A 16041-nucleotide genomic window follows, 5' to 3' on the forward strand; every position below is an offset into this window, starting at 1 on the left:
GGAGCTAAAATTGGAGGGGGAAAGGAGCAGGAAAAGGAGGGGGAAATCACTACTTAGCCAAGGACATTCTATGCTACCCTGTACACAAATATAAGGCAAGTAAAGCACTTGGCTTTATTTGCTAAGGAGAGAGGTAAATTTCCCTTCGTGTCATGAAGTCCAGAAGAAGGCATTGTGCCACTCTGGGCAAACAGACAGCATTTTGCACTCTCACATTCAATTAACTAAGTCACAAATGAGAAGCCAGAGAACAACACCAGCATGTCTGCAGGCTCCAGGAAAAAGCAAGCTACCTGTGGTGGTGAACACCTGAGCACAACACCACAACTGCACAGGAACAATGACAAACACACACATGGTGACAATACACCTACAAACACAACACCCACGTTAGGAATTCTTGACAAGATGCTTCTCTTGAAAGACACCACATTAAACAAGACTGAATTAACTCACTGCTGGTCACAAAGAACAGGCTGAACAGAGCAGGCTGTCTGGGAAGCAAGCTCACTACATTACCAAAAAAGCAGCATGAACAGGATTTCAGTTTGGAGAAGGGGTTCACATAAAAGTTAAGTAGCACACAGTAAGTCAGCTCTTACCCATATAAAGTAGCAGGCAGGTTATAACTTAAAAAATACAACTCCCACCCCAAACCAGTACAAACCCAACTTGGTCAGACTCAAAATTTGGTTACATTTCTTTTGACAAGAAGGCATTTCAGTGTTTGCATGTATATTCTACATCCTTGGATAGGATATAACAAAATGAGGTAAGTCAAGTTTTCAGATCCATATCCTCTAAAAAAATACACTCAAAACTATTCTTAAGAAAACAGGCAGATGCTGAGGAAATAAATTCTTAATGTAACTCCAGCAACAGCAAATGAGTGAAAAGGAGACACTACCACCACACCCTTGGCAGAGCTTGTGAGATCTTTTCAGTAGGAGGATCCCAGGCATCTGCCACTGTCATCCCCTCCTGTGCTTAGAGATGTGAGCTTTCTTTCTGCAAAAGCCATTTTAAATCTAAGTGGCCCGGTATAGAAAAAAAATGACCATCAAGGCAGACCAAAAACTCTGTAACTCTTATCTGAACCCCAGGTATTTGGTATCTGTCCTCTGCTGGCCCCAGGTACCTCATTCTTCTGCATCTCTTGGAAAATGCAGAATTTCTCATGAAACGTCTTGAGGGCATGCAAGGGGGAATGGAAGGGGGAGAGAAAAAAGGGAAGAAAATAAAAACAAAATAATCTTCCTCTCAGATGAGATCTAGACCAACTAGGGAAAGAGATTAAAAGAGAGATAAGTAAATACAGAAAATTCCTATTTAGTTCATCAATTTCTTCCACCAACCTTAAATTCATTCATTAGCTATTCTAGCTCATTCTAATATATATACTTTGAAAGCATTTCATATGACACTTCAATTTGCAGTATTTCCATGCCTTTGCCATCTCAGCCAAGGATCAACTTGGCATCTGAGACTGATTTGTGCACATGGGATGACAGGTTTGAGACAGGAGGCACAGGTCACTGTGCCTGTGACATTTCCCTCCCAGAGGCTCTTTTCTTCTTGGGCTTTTTTAACACGTGTACCAGGCACCACAAGGGAAGAACAGTGGGAACAGAGTTTTCATTTTGGTGTACCAGAAGAACCTTAGTGTTCTGTGGGGTCAATAAAATCTCTACATATTCCTCCAAACCTTGCCAGTTCTGTTTAGCAGAGCTTAGAGGCTCCCAGGAATGCAAGCAGGATTCTTCATTACTAAGATCAAACAGATCCTTAAATTATTCCCTTGTTTTGGCATTAACAGTGACATTCTAAAATTGAACCAAATAGTTCAAAAATAACTGGCTTTGAAACTTTGCTTTCACCATACCTTTTACACATATAAATGTGTGCAATTAAACTAAATCCTTATACTAAATCTCGAGTAGGGAGGTGCACAGCAAGCTCCCTACCCTGGACTTCAGGAGAGCAGACTTTGGCTTCTTCATGGATCTGCTTAGTAGAGTGCCATGGGATAAAGCCCTGGAGAGAGGAGGGGACCAGGAAAGCTGGTTAAAACTCAAGGATTGCCTCCTCCAACCTCCAAAGCAATGCATCCTAACAGAGAAGTCAGGCAAAAATGCTGCGTGGGTGAACAAGGGATAAACTCAAATAGAGAAGGAAGTCTACAGAGGGTGGAAGTAAGGGCAGGTAGCCTGGGAGGAACACAGAGAAATTCTCCAAGCAGCCAGGGATCAGGTTAGGAGAGATAAGGCCCTGACAGAATTAAATCTGCCCACATCAATGGCAACAAGGAAAACTTCTATAGGTATGTCAGTGATAAAGGAAAACTAGGGAAAACGTGGGCCCCCTCCAGAAGAAAACTGGAAACCTGGTTATCCAGGATATGGAAAAAGCTGAGGTACTCTAACTTTGCCCTGATTTTCACCAGCAAGTGGCTCCAGCCACACCATCCCAGTTACAGAAGGGTTTGGGAGAATGAACTGCCCGTGTAGGAGAAAGTCACCTTTGAAAACATCTAAGGCACCTACAGGTGCACAAGCCCTGAGGGAATTGGCAGAGAAAGGGCCTGAGCCACTGCCCATCATATTAAAAAACCTGTGTCAGCTGGTGGAGTTCCCACTGACTAGAAAAGGGGAAACAAAATCCCATTTTTAAACAGGGGAAAAAGGAATACCCAGGAGCCTACAGGCCAGTCCATCTCCTCTTAGTGCCCAGTAAAGTAATGGGACAGTGAGACAATGGATTCTTCACATAAAAACAGTGGAGAGTAGCCTGTAATCATGAAAACAAGTGAAACCATCTTATTTTAGATAGGATAGTCAGCCAAGTCACAGGGAAACCTGCTCCGTGGGAGAAAGAGTAAAAACAACAACATTAATCAGCTAAGTTTCTGATGTGAGTCCCTGAGTCTGTGATCTGAATGGTGCTAGATCCATCTAAAATGCATTTCCCACCTACATACCTCTCGTTTGGATTTCTGGGAGGAGCGTTCCAGAATATCATCGCTGGAGAGGTCAGAGTCCTCTGAGAAACTCAGGTGTTGACGGAGCTGTAAATCTGCAAAGTTGGGAACAGGAAGGGGAAGTTAGAGAAGCGGTAACAATTCTTTCTGTACACTCTTCAGAGCTCAGCTGTAGGTTGTTTGATCAAGCACCAAAACTATTCAGTACTTTTATGTCAGTGTCAGTTGTGCTGCTTGGGAGGGATCAAAGAAGCCCTGCTCCACGAAATGACCAGCATGAGTTTAAGCAGTTCTAAGAGAGCACCACTTTTTTCAAATGCTGTTAGAAACAATGCTCATGGCTCTCTTTTTGTCCTGTATCAATGCTCTTAGGATAGATACAGCATTTGGAATGACAGCAGCTGGCTCTGTTTTGGCTGTTTGTACAATGCCAGAGAAATGTTAACAGTTTTCAATTGTGTTTATGGGCAACTTATTTACTGTATCCCAAGCTGCCATTAAACATCTCTGCCTGCAACTGGTGAGCATGTGAATGATTTACAGGAGGCTGCCAAGTCCTTCCTTCAGAGATCAGCAGACAGCCACCAGATTACTGAGAACAGGAATAACAGCATCTCTGCAGTCTTCAGCTTCCACGGAGCCAGGTGGAAAGAAAGAAAAGAGATCAGCCAAAGAAAAAATGAAGATCAGATGTAAAGTAGGGATGAAATGTCACAAATTCCAACAAATAATGCTTATTTCTCAAATCTAAGACATAAAACAGATGTGCCTTGTACATATTGAGAGTTAAGCTTTTAGTTAGGGTTCCATTTTTTTTTCTTTTCCCAGTGGATTCTGTCAGTATGCAGACACACAAATCTAGTCCCTAGCACTTACCCCGCTCTGCCCCTCTGACACTGGGGAGCAGCAGCTGAATGACAAAGCAAACCAAAACTACTTTCAAGGATACCTCAGAACAGTAGAAGTGCACAGTGCAGAGGCAGTTATCTGTTATACCTGCAGCTGTAATCAGTGGAGAGGGTTTGTGCTTGCCAGAATCCACGGTGGCATTACTTGAGGGAGTACTTGGGCAGGATTTCTCATCAGCCTTTTTCTTCTTGTCTTTCTTATAGCCAGAGAAAACAGACTTCCATAACGACCTCGGCTTTGTTGCTTCCTCTGTCCCACCACTAGATTTGTCAGAAAGTCTGCTATCATTTTTGGACTTCTTCTCCTTTTTGTTCTTACGAGGGGAGAAGAGGGAACTTCTTTTCTTACTCTTCCCACTGGAGCCTTCTGAAGAGCTGACAGACCCTTCAGGCCCAGCCATATCAGCAGGAGGAGTGGAGTACTTCTCAGTAGCAGAATTATGTTTTCGTGCGGATCCCTCTGCTAATTTCAAGGCCAAATGCTTTGGAGAGTCATAAAACAACTCTTTGGTCTTCAAGGGCATAGAAGATGCCTTTCGTGCCCTCGTGGCCCCAGTAGCAGCAGCCATCTCCATATCTTTCATCTTACACAAGTGTTTAGCCATGGCATCACGTAGAGCCGGGCTCTTGACAGATTTCTCTCTGGCTCTCATTCTTTCTTCAGCAAGCTCCTTGGCCTCCACAGAAATGTCGGGGAACACTCTCTTCTTTTGCTGAAGTCCTCCTTCCATTGAGGGTGGACCACCATTTTCTTTGACCAAGGGCAAAAGATGTGGTTTCTCTGGCCTTGGCCTACTGGTGGGAGGTGTAAAGAACTTCTCGTGAAGGCTTGAGTCCTCTGTCCTGTCATCGTACGTGTCTTCGACATCATCGGCAAACGGAATTTCATCCACGCTCTCCGCGAACGACTTCCGCACGTCGTCTCTCCTGGCCGGGGGGGACTCCTTGGCAGGAGGGGCTGGCTCCTGGTGTCGGAGGACAGGAGGTGTTGATGCTGGTGTTGGAGGTGATCTGGCTTCAACCTCGTTCTGCCAGAACGCCTGGTACCTCTTCCTACGCAGCGTGGCCGGTTCCTCGTTCTGAGGAGGCGGTGGGGGCGGGCTCGATGGAGGAGTCAGCATGGTGGAGTCAGAGGTGTTGAAGCTCTGGCTAGCCATAGTTCTCATGTTAGATGAGCTCTCCTGAAGGCCAAGCCCAGAGCTGCTGGATACATCTCCCCGTGCTTCAGTGGAAATCTTTAGCTCTTTTTCTGATGGGGACTTCGGAGTGAGCAGAGAAATCTGCTCATTTTCTAACTTGGATAGTCCCTGTCTTCTTGGGGCAGGCTGGGGTTTCACAGGATGGATCCTTTCATCCCCTGAAATATTCCTGCTATTGAAAGTCTTCTGAGGAGTTGCCTCCAGAGCAGACACAGTGAAGTTGCTCTCTGAGCGTTTGTTTCTGTCCACGGGGGTGAGCCCTAAGCTCCTCCGGATTTCAGCACTCTTCATCCAGAACTCTTCCACGAGGCTGCTCCGTTTCAGGGCTTCTTCTGCAGTAGTAGGGCTCCCCAGTTTTTCCACCTCACCATCCTGGCCCCTAAGGGCCAGTTTGGCTAAAGGAGTAGATGTTAAGGCTGGGACAGGTTGGAAACATACTGGAGGTTCCACTGGGGATGGAATAGATGTTTCAGCAGAAGGCAAAGGCTGGGAACAAATAGGCATTTGAGCAGATGCTGGGGATGAGGGCAGTGCTGGTGCTCCTGGCTGAGACTCTGCTAGTGATGAGGGTGCAATGGCTTCTGGTGATGCGACCGGCTGGGACAACACTGGAGATGGTGGCACCAAAGGGCTCTGAACTTTCCTGTCTTTGGGAATTTCATCCTTTGGTCTTTCCTCAAGAATGAAAGGCTCAGGAAAAAAGCGTGGCTCTGGGGATTTTATTGCACGGCATACTTCAGCCAGGGGATCTTCTACGTCCTAAAGAAAAATGAAAAGGGGGAAAATTGATAATCACTGGGCACATGAGAATGTGATTTTTTTTTTTGCTTTTAACAAAGCTAGAGAGAAGGAAACTATCCAACTATCAAAACACTAATTTAATGTCCTAAAGTCTACCTGCTAAACAATAACTATGTCTGATAGAATCATTAGATGGCCAGCAAAAAAAAAACAACTTTATTTTAATAGAAAGAGAATGTTGTCAGCAACTGCTGTCAGCAAACAAGACTCGGCCCACTGTAAAAGTAAACTGCTCTGTTCTCTCCAAGACAATATTTTAACAGTTCCTAAAAAAAAAAAACCCAAACAAAAAACAACCAACTGAAACATTTGGAAGGGAAAATTTGAATTGAACATTTTAAGGGTCATGAACTTCCAGCTCTTACACACTGCATACACCTGCAAGCTGCCTCCCAGGGCTGACAACACAACAGTACAACACTGGCATGCCTCACTTCCTTAAGCTGAGCTGTGCTGAACTCTGGAACAAAGAGACCCTGCTTTGGTTACCACTGTAATTTTTAATTGCAACTGTACAGAATCTACTTTTGGCACATAAAAGACAGCCAGACCAGGCTAAACAGGAAACATCTTACTTATGGCTCCCCACATTTATCACATATATCTGTTAACTGCTCACTGAAATTAAAACACCCTGTGTAATTCAGCCTGGGGCTTTGTGATGGGAACTTGTGTGGCTGTGATAGAGCCACTAAACTCTGAAGAGAGGAAAGAAAGAGAGCATACATTGTATTTTAAGCCTAAATTAAGTCAAATTTCAAAATCAACATAAATATTAGAGACAGGAAAGAAGGAGAGCCTACTGCTGTCAGTCCTCATTAGTTTATCCAACAAATTGTTTTATTGAACTGCAAGTGCTAAGTAGAAAATAAGAGTCCCTTTCTTACCTCTGCTTGTTTTGCTTTGGGACTAGCAGCTGGAGACAGGGGGAGAACACTGTCACTAGAGGGCTGGATAGGGATGGATGGCTTGCATGGATCTAGGGAGAGGAAAAAATGTTCCAAAAATACATAAACCATTAATATTCTACCCTTTTTTTAAAGTTACACACAGCAAGTAGTGACCAATTTCTCAGCTTTTTACAAATTTTAGATTGAACATCTAGAACACAATAAAAAATTTTAAATGTCAATAATGGTACAGGCTTTTTAATGTAATGACTTTTATAAGAACAAGCAGTTAGAAGAGTTCTCACATTTTACAAAGCTCTGTTCAATGGATTCAGAACACTCTTCTCAAAATGTCAGTGCAAGGGCAGACCTTGCCACTGAGAGTAGCGAGATGGTTCAAATCCAAGAGACTCTCTTCTCCTAAATCCCACAACTGTATAGACTATCTCAAATGCAATTAACATCAGCCAAGCACAGAAGAGAGAGTGATTACCTTCTGTCACACTGCTAGAAGCGCCTTCTGCTTCTTCATCTTCTTCATCCTCAGAGACTTTTAGTTCTGGCCTTTCTACACCACCCTGGCGTAAGCGAAACTCCGCTTCTGCATCAGATGCGATGTCGTCTGATCATGGATGGAGAAAACCAAGAGAACTTGGATACAAGCCCATCAGGACATACTACTTTCTATTCACATGGTGCTAACCACTTCCATAACCTGAACACTTAAATGATCACTCCTTTTTTTGGTGTGATAATTAGTCATTTAAGCAGTAAATGTAAGCAGTAAATGATTGGACTGTTAGTACAAAGAGTTAAATCAGTAACTGAAGTCCTGCCTTATCAGAACTCGGGAAAATCTTCAACATTTTCTGCCATATGCAGTTAATTTTACAATAGCAAGGGAAGGATTCTGACATAGTATTATGGAACTTTCACAAATTTAATTCTATTTCTGTTATGCATCAGGATCAGTATCGAATACAGACACAAGACACGTGGTGAGAGGACGTGACAAATTCATTACATAATCCAGGACACTGAGGTTCTTCTCTTTCTTTTTGACCCTCACTCCTGGCTCCCTCTTGAAACAAACTCCCACACCTCTAAAAACAAGACCAGGTTTAAGTACCCTCATGCAAAGTGTTCATTGCCAACACATTCTGTTCACACAACAGGTTTAAAGGCTGCACAGTGGTACCCTACCATCATCCAGCTCTGCACCCGTGTCTCCCTCTTCACCTGCCTGCCCTTCTGTGTCTGCAGGCTCTGTGCCCAGCTCATCCTCCACATCCTCCTCCTCACATGGAGCTAGAATATATTCAGATATTGAGGAAAAAAAAAAGAAAAGAAAACAAATACTACACAGTGAAAAAGTTCTGTATTGAACTGTACCGACGGTTTATACTGGAGATGTTTATCAATTACTGTCAAAAGAGGAAATCCTGAAATGTGTCACCTGGAGAGACATCTATGGTGAAGTGACACTTCCAGACTCCAGCGAAACAAGGAATGCCCACCCTTGGGGAGCCTCCAAGGCACTTGCAGTCAAAGCTGCCAGGGCTTTTCTGAGCAACAGGTGTGAAAATTTAAACGAGAAGGGGACTGGGAAGACATCAAACCAGAACAAAGGTTACAGTTCTTCCAGGAAGATTTTGGTTTCTTCTTTACCACAATGGAACAGTTACCACCACTTGATAGAATATGAGTATTAGGTCAAAACTGAAACTTCACAATTAACCAGGACTGTTCATCTTGAAATTTAAACTGGTGTTGAGGGTGCAAGTCAAAGAGAGAGTTTAGTTATGGGATTGACCATTGTGACACTTGGAAACTGTTTAACTCTGTGCAGCTACAGCAGTCTTTGGTAAGGTTTAAGAAAATGCATATGCTGTACAAGTGACCAGTGCACAAATTGAGATACTTTAAAGTAATTAAAATGGCATATATAAAACTATTTTTCTATTACAGATCTTTAATTGAGACACTTTTAAGTAATTCAAATTACATATTCAAACTTTTTTTTATTTTTTTTTTAATTTACTGACCACAATTTGATTTGCTCGGTCAAAATAAGTAAAAGATTCTTGAATTTGTAACTCTGGAAACTACGACATCTGACACTACTTCTTTTGACAGGATTTAATTACAGGAGGAGAGACAAGACCAAAGTGTGGAGTATAAATCTCATTATCAAATGATACTTTAAAAAAAACCCAAACTGTACAGGGGATGATTTGCTACCTTTTTTTTTGCTGTTTTCTTTTTTTTTTTTTTGTTTAAACATTTCCACTAAACATAATTTAAATATTAAAAAAAAAATAAAAATGAGCACTTCCAGTCCCTGATCCTTTTTATTTACTAGTGACAACATGGCTCTTGGAACTATTTATATTGTTGCATTGCTAATTAAGACAATCTTGAAAACAAACTAACCCTCCTTAAAACTGAGGTCTTGCAGCCTCTCCTTTAATACAGGTTTTTGCTTATTTCAAAAGACAGCCTTCAGCAGGGGGTTTCAACCTGAGAATTTCCTTTTTTCTGTGCTCTGTAGTATTATTTAGACAGACAAATGCAAGGATTAGTTTATTTTCTGTCAGCTCCTGTGAAGAGGCAGTTCCACACATGTGTGATATTCCTATTCCTCTACATCAGAGGATTATCAAATCCACACCCTCACCAATGCTAAGCACAGGAAAACTGAATCATGGGGCAAAGGCTGGACTGCCCACAGGAGCATTTATAAATCTACTCAACAAAAACAAACCATGTCCCAGTCTGATTGTTGCTTAGGTATGCAATAGCTTATGTTATTTTGGAAATGATAATGTCATGGAATGGCTTCATGGTAACAGCAAATGTGAGTAATCTTAATTAAAACTTGCAAAAAACATGACTGATGTTAAGAATATCTGAATCCACCATGTATGTGTGAGTCTTCAGATCCAGAAACCATGAACAGACATGACACACACAGATTGTGTTGGAGAGAGAGGAGAAAATCGGGTTTTAAATGGGTTGGTACAAAAAACTCAAGGGAAGATTACAGATGCATCGATAAGTAACAACTTGGTGCAAGGGTGGATCCCATTCTGAGGGACACAGGAAGCTTGCAGGTGGCTGGTTATATAGCACATATACTGTGCATATACATATATGCAGTTAGGATAAGGAGCAAGAGGCCAAAAGCTGTCACACAATAACTCAGAAATTACACACTAGGGCAGCCAGAAACTGGGATCAGCACTTGGTTGGTATTAGCTGGCAGCTGTGAGCAGCCTGCATCGTGTGCAGACACCTTGTAAACACTGCTGACTTGCCAAAGCAGCAGCAGAAGCAAAGTTTTCAAGGCAAGCTGGCTATTCTGATGTGCCAAAGCAACTCAGCTGTAGGTCAACTAACTAGCATGGACTGCTCCACTAATTCAGATACCTTCACAGCATTACACAATGTACTCCCTCACTGGCATCCCAGAATCTTCAGGCTCATCAGTTTGTAATAGAGCTTAGAGGACCACACAAAAAAAAAATCAGCTGAGCTCCACCATCCTTCAACTTTCCTGAGTAAAGTGAATGCCAGGTCAAAAGAGATACAACAACCAGTACTATTCCTAGAGATCCTAGCTTTGACTTATTCTGCTTTCCTGTTTTCTTCACCACATAACTACAGTTTGCAGTTGCTACAGAGAAATGCAATTTATTTAAGTGCTCTCTGCCACTTAACCTTTCAACTGCAAGAAAGCCCCACGCTCTTTTAGTGTAAAGGTTGGGGGAAGAAGAACTGGTCCCATCTTCAGTTTGCAAAGCAAATGGAAGCGCTCAGCTGGATCCCTCCTCTGTCCCTGCAGCCAGGATGAGCTGTCCTTGGCCTGCCTTCGGGGGTTACGATGAGTGTGGAGTTCATGCGAGAAGGAAGGGGCTGCCTGAGCAAGGCTGGCATGCACACTCCCCGTCCCCCCCTCCAATCCACTCATGCAGTAGCGACAGGGCCGTAAGTTCCAGGGTTAAAGTAGCAGCTCAGCTGCTGAAGGGTTATTGTGCATTGGAATACATAGAACATCACCAAACTACCTCCAGGGACCGTCTCCAGCCACGCCTGTACCGCCTCATGGCGTACGGAGGGAAGGTCGGATGCTGAATTTAAAAAACAATAAATTGTAAGAAGGCAAAATTAGACCATCAGTCAGAGTCTAAAACAGAAGAGTGACAGAGGGAAACTTTTCAGCAGCAAATACAGGAATAAAACCTATGAAATTTCAAACAACCGATTCCAGGCTTGAGAATTAAATAGAGATAACACACAAATGTCAGGGGCCTAATCTGCCTTTGGGATCTGTAATGTTAGAGGAAATATGTGTGGCACAGTGAGAAGAACAGCACATCTGACCAGCAGGCTGCTGCTACCGGGGCTCCCCTTGGAACTCTGCAGAGGAGGGAAACAGAGAAGGAAGAGCTGAGCAATGGGAGAGGGGTCCCAGGGGTCCCAGAACCTGCACTGCCCAGCAGATGAAGAAGAGCTCCCAAAGAAGAATGAGAGGGACTTCTGGCAACTGCAACACTGCCCCAGGCTGTCACATCAAACCTTGTCACTGCTGCTGCCAGTGGGCTCTCCAAACACCTCAGATCACAGAATACAGCTCCTCAACCAGGAACAATCTACTCAACTTACAGCCTGTCCACAAACAGCCTTTTAAAAACCCAACTGCTGATAATACCTGCACACATCTCTACCATATGACAAAGCAACAGAAGCAGGTAATCATAAATCAGGATAGTCCTACCTTGGCCCAATTTCAGGGGACAGAAAGAAAATTTCAGAGGACAGAAAGGAAATACTTACTCCTTTCCCACAGGAATTTGGAAAGATCACAAAATAAATTTTGGAAAGATCACTTATTGCTGGCAACTGTAACAGTACTCCATAAAAAGTACTCCAGGAAAGTAAGAATTATAAAATACAAATTAAAATAAAAATTTGGATACTAGAGTGATGCAGACCCCAAGCAGAAGCACAAGTAACCTTAATTGCTGTAAACTTAGGAAACTGTTAACATTTTTTTCTTAGTGCTTTTTAAACATTAAACACTCTAGCAATACTGAAAGTTACAGACATTTGAACACAGCCTATTTCTGTGGCTGCAGTGGGAACAAAATACCCATCTCTTATTTGTTGGGAGCTGATTTCACACCAGAAAATCCCAGTGCATTCTACAAGCTGCAAATGTAAGTATAGCCATACTGATCTGGAATTGTGTATCAAGCCAGACCAGGATTAAAAAAGTCCCTATACCAAACATCTAAAACTGTAAGGAGAAGATAATTATCTGGAATAGAAGGGAATCAAAAGCTCTGGATTTTTAACCTGAATTATTTTTTTCTGTGAAAGACACAGCAGATATACTCCCTCTACAACCCTGTCACTGTGGTTGCAGACTGAGAGAAGACCACTGCTCACCCCCTGCATGATGAACTTTGATTTAAGCCCACAAATAAAGCACTTATGACATACTTACCTTCAGACACTGTGTAACATATCCTAGAACAAGGGCATCAGGGACTCACATGAGATCTAAACTATCAGCATTTTTCCCCCTCCAAAGTTTTGCTTTGTGCAATTGGTAACTTGCACATTAGAGGTAGATATACTCTCGAATCTCAAACATAGGGAGTCAAACCCTGCACTGATCAGATTTGCCCATTGACTCCCATCATTCCCTGCTAATACCAGATGCAGTTGCACACTTGGAAAAGAAGCAGCACAGAAATATGCTTTATACAGAAGCTGAATCTGCTCAATCTGTGCTCTTGTAGCTACACAACACAGCCCCTGAGCTTTCCCTAAAAAGTAGAGCCACAAAAAGCATGAGGCTACCACTATTAGCATCCCTAGCCAGTTACAGAGGGCTGATTGCCAGCACTACCAAATCATAGGTGGTGAGGAAAAATGCTATGGAGTCAAAGCAGGCCGACAAAGAGGTCAGAAGTCACACTGTCAAGGAGCTGAGAAAGCAGCAACTTTAAACAGACACTGACCTGAAAAGCAAAACATTTAACCAGGTGTAATTTCAGTGCAATTTGAGAGCAGTTCCTTCCAATCACTGCTGCCCCTGCTGAAGTCACTGCTCTTGAAGGGCGCAGAAGCAACAGAGTTAAACAGCTGCAACTGTGATCCAAGAACCGATGGTGTGGGGCTTGGGGGAGATTACCTCTGGAGGTGGAGGACTTTGAGGCTGAGACCATTTTTTCCTCCTCCTCTCTCTCACGGATGTGTGTCCAGTGCACATCAGCCAGGATCTCCAGAGGATCAACCGGATTTACAATCTGCTGCAGCCTAAGGTTTCCAGCTAGCAGGAGGAGGGCACGGCATAACAGGTTGTAGGCAGGGTGTACGAAGGGCAGGGAGGAAAAGATGGGAGAACAGTGGAAAGGAAAGGTAGCACATCATAGGAAAGGAAATAAGAAAAGAAAATATTATTGGCTAAGATCAGTTTGCAAGACAGACAGAAAAAGCTCAGCATCGTGTGCGCACGCGTACACCAACACAGCGCTCCTCACGCCTCCCATCCAAGCCGAGTAACGCCATTCCAAGGGCAGAGGGATGCTATTAAAAACATCATCAGACATCGTGTCTATTGCAAGAAGCTCCACTGAAATGAAAGACATTCTCTGGCTGTCCAACAGCATGGTATGTAAATACCAATTGAGCAGAAATTTCCAGCTCCTTCAGCCTATTCGTTGTGATTACTGCCGAAGATGTCTTGCTGGTAAAGGTGAGGGACTATCTCCATCTGATTGATGCACCAAGGCAAAAGGTTTTTCATTCTCTGCTACTGGGTTAGGGACTTCTTTCTAGTCTATTCTTAATAATATGATGGATCTGAGAGTTTCACGTGTGTATGCACACATGGGCACATGCTAATTTTAGCACCTAAAACACCGCTTTGTTTACTCCTGGCTCTTTTGTATTGACTTGTTCAAAGGGAGAATTTTTTTCTGAAAGATACCAGAATTTTGGTTGTGACTTAACAGCTCCCCAGAAGGGAATTCCTGCCACACAAATTATTCTGTTTAAGAGGAATTGCATTACTCCTCAATTACCTGCCTACACAAAGCTCAGCTACTTATGGAATGTCAAAGAGAACAATGGGCACCTAAATCAATTGATGAGCTTGTTTAACTTCTGCACAACACCTGCCTTGGGAGCAGTTACTCTGAGGTATTAAATTTATAGACCCTGTCTCTATTGCTGTCAGCTCTGGTTCTGTAACCCAGGCTTCACTTATCCATAACAAAATAACTGGTTCTGAAAGGGACAGGTGTTCACCTGTTCACTGTCTGCAGGAGTGGTCTTCAAAAGCAAATGTCTCAGCCTGGAAGGAAAATGCCCACTTAGTTTATAAAGTAGGAAGTCAATTTTCACAACAACTGGATTACCACTGAGTAGGGCAAAGCACTGTTGCAGCAGTTTAGAACCTCAAAAGCAGTTAGATTTTCATATGGTGCTCTAATATTTGAAGGAAACAAGACACATTAGCAGCATTTAGAGCTTGCATTCATTATTTCCTGCTGTCTCATTTTAACAAGTTCCTCTCTCCCAGCCATATTTTTCCCCAGACACGACAAAGTGTTTGGGATTTCCATCTCAGGAATGACTATGTGTGAGATTTGGCATTAAAACCGCAGAAGAAACAGGCAGAAGGAACTGCAGGAAGGACAGAATCAGCCGATGCTCATTAAAGGGAAACGGGCTCAGAGGCACAAACTCAAATGCAGAGCAGGATTCACAATGTAGCCAAGTATTCCACAGCTTTATGTCTCTGTGGCCTCAGCACAGAGGTTTTGTATCACTTAGCACAACCACATGGGCTACCAGAGGCAGTGGCCATCCTGGATCCTGGGCTGTTCCCACTCCGAACCAAAGCACTCGCATGCAGGCCCCAGGATGAGTAGAGTTAGCGTTTGCATCGCCACACAGACTTTTGGGTTAAAAGGTTTAGGTTTGCCAGCAATGGCTGAGAAGAACAGAGTCACTCAGCAAGGCTCGGAAAGAGCAGGTCCCACATGATCTGCATGTTTCAAAGTGGATTGCTCTGGGATTTAGGCCACTCTAACATTTAGCTTCTCCACAAGCCTCTGGACTGAGGCCTGAGCCTGTCCTGTCCCTCTCACCTCTTGCAATAAATAATGAGCAGCACAGCCAGACATCAAAGGCTGCTGCTTGGCTTAGAGGCAAACCTAACACTTCTTTAATGTCTAAGTGCTTGAGAATTTCAAACAACACCTAGCACGGCCTTTCCTCGGGACTGCCTGCTAAGCTTTGCAGGAACATTACCTGCACTTAGATTTGGAATGGCAGCTTTCCTCCATTTCCACTGTAGCACCCACCAGCACTTTATAAGCTGTGGGCAGGCTCAGTGTTTTCACTTTATTGGTTCAATGTTTGCATTTTACTGGAGTAAGGAGCCACCTGCAAACCAACTCCAGAGTCAGGTCTGAAGCACCCTGGCAACTGCAACAGGAGGAACTTCTTCATGTATGCCCTTCAGCCACCTTACTAATACTTCTCATTCTTATCACAGAAAAGTTAAATGGCAAAAAAAATTATGTTTCTTCCTTTTTTTTTCTCTTGGGAAAAAAAAAAAAAGTCAGAAGCCAAGCTGCTGTTATTACAACTATAAACTGTAAAATATGCAGTTTGACAGCTGCATATGCCTCCCCTTACATGCAGGAAGGTACTTGGATTTTCCTCTTATATATTCTGGTTCTAATGAACCACAATGAGGGAAAAAGAGATTAACAAGCTATTGGGACCAAGTGTTACCAAAAAACCAACTATCAAAAATAAACTGCAAGAGAATGCATCATGGAAAATTATGCAACCAGTTAGATTTGAATGTCTGATTAATTTTATTGCTGTTATGTAACTGTTTGAAGAATCTTGAGGGATTGCTGTAGCTTGATTAGTTTCCTTCCAGACTCTCCCCACAGACACACACACACACAGAGGACAACAAGAAAAGCAAATTTGCTGACACAAGCAGTCTAAAGGCAGTACTTCTCATGTGTCCCATGTGTCTGAGATAATGCACAGGTGCAACAAGTCTGCAAGTACGGAACAAATCTGATACTCCTTATAACCTGGAAGTCACTGTTCATGCAAATTACAGTAGCAAATTGTCCAGGTTTTCTAGAAATCCCGAGGTACTCAGCAGCTTTATCACCTCCCTAAAACCAGTGGCAATGATAAATCTGATTTATGGCACTCGAACC

General features: G+C 43.1%; 1 protein-coding gene across 26 annotated transcripts in view; it reads right to left on the minus strand.

Annotated features, from left to right (window-relative positions):
- Positions 1 to 16041, minus strand: part of MICAL3 (microtubule associated monooxygenase, calponin and LIM domain containing 3) — a 170603-nt gene that overhangs the window by 24899 nt on the left and 129663 nt on the right. For 18 of the 26 annotated variants that reach the window (XM_014259305.2, XM_088054966.1, XM_088054968.1 and 15 more), the window contains 7 exons: positions 12978 to 13115; positions 10843 to 10905; positions 7979 to 8083; positions 7269 to 7397; positions 6773 to 6864; positions 3974 to 5843; positions 2978 to 3072 (listed from right to left, as the gene is read on the minus strand). In XM_014259305.2, coding sequence (XP_014114780.2) covers positions 2978 to 3072; positions 3974 to 5843; positions 6773 to 6864; positions 7269 to 7397; positions 7979 to 8083; positions 10843 to 10905; positions 12978 to 13115 — 2492 coding nt within the window. The remainder of the gene's footprint in view (positions 1 to 2977; positions 3073 to 3973; positions 5844 to 6772; positions 6865 to 7268; positions 7398 to 7978; positions 8084 to 10842; positions 10906 to 12977; positions 13116 to 16041) is intronic. The other 8 variants (XM_088054989.1, XM_088054990.1, XM_088054972.1 and 5 more) reach the window with 6 other exon arrangements.

The sequence above is a fragment of the Pseudopodoces humilis genome, chromosome 5, assembly GCF_049639895.1.
Source record: "Pseudopodoces humilis isolate 2021_Gansu_Grassland_sample_001 chromosome 5, ASM4963989v1, whole genome shotgun sequence".
In the NCBI taxonomy this organism is placed as follows: Eukaryota; Metazoa; Chordata; class Aves; order Passeriformes; family Paridae; genus Pseudopodoces; species Pseudopodoces humilis.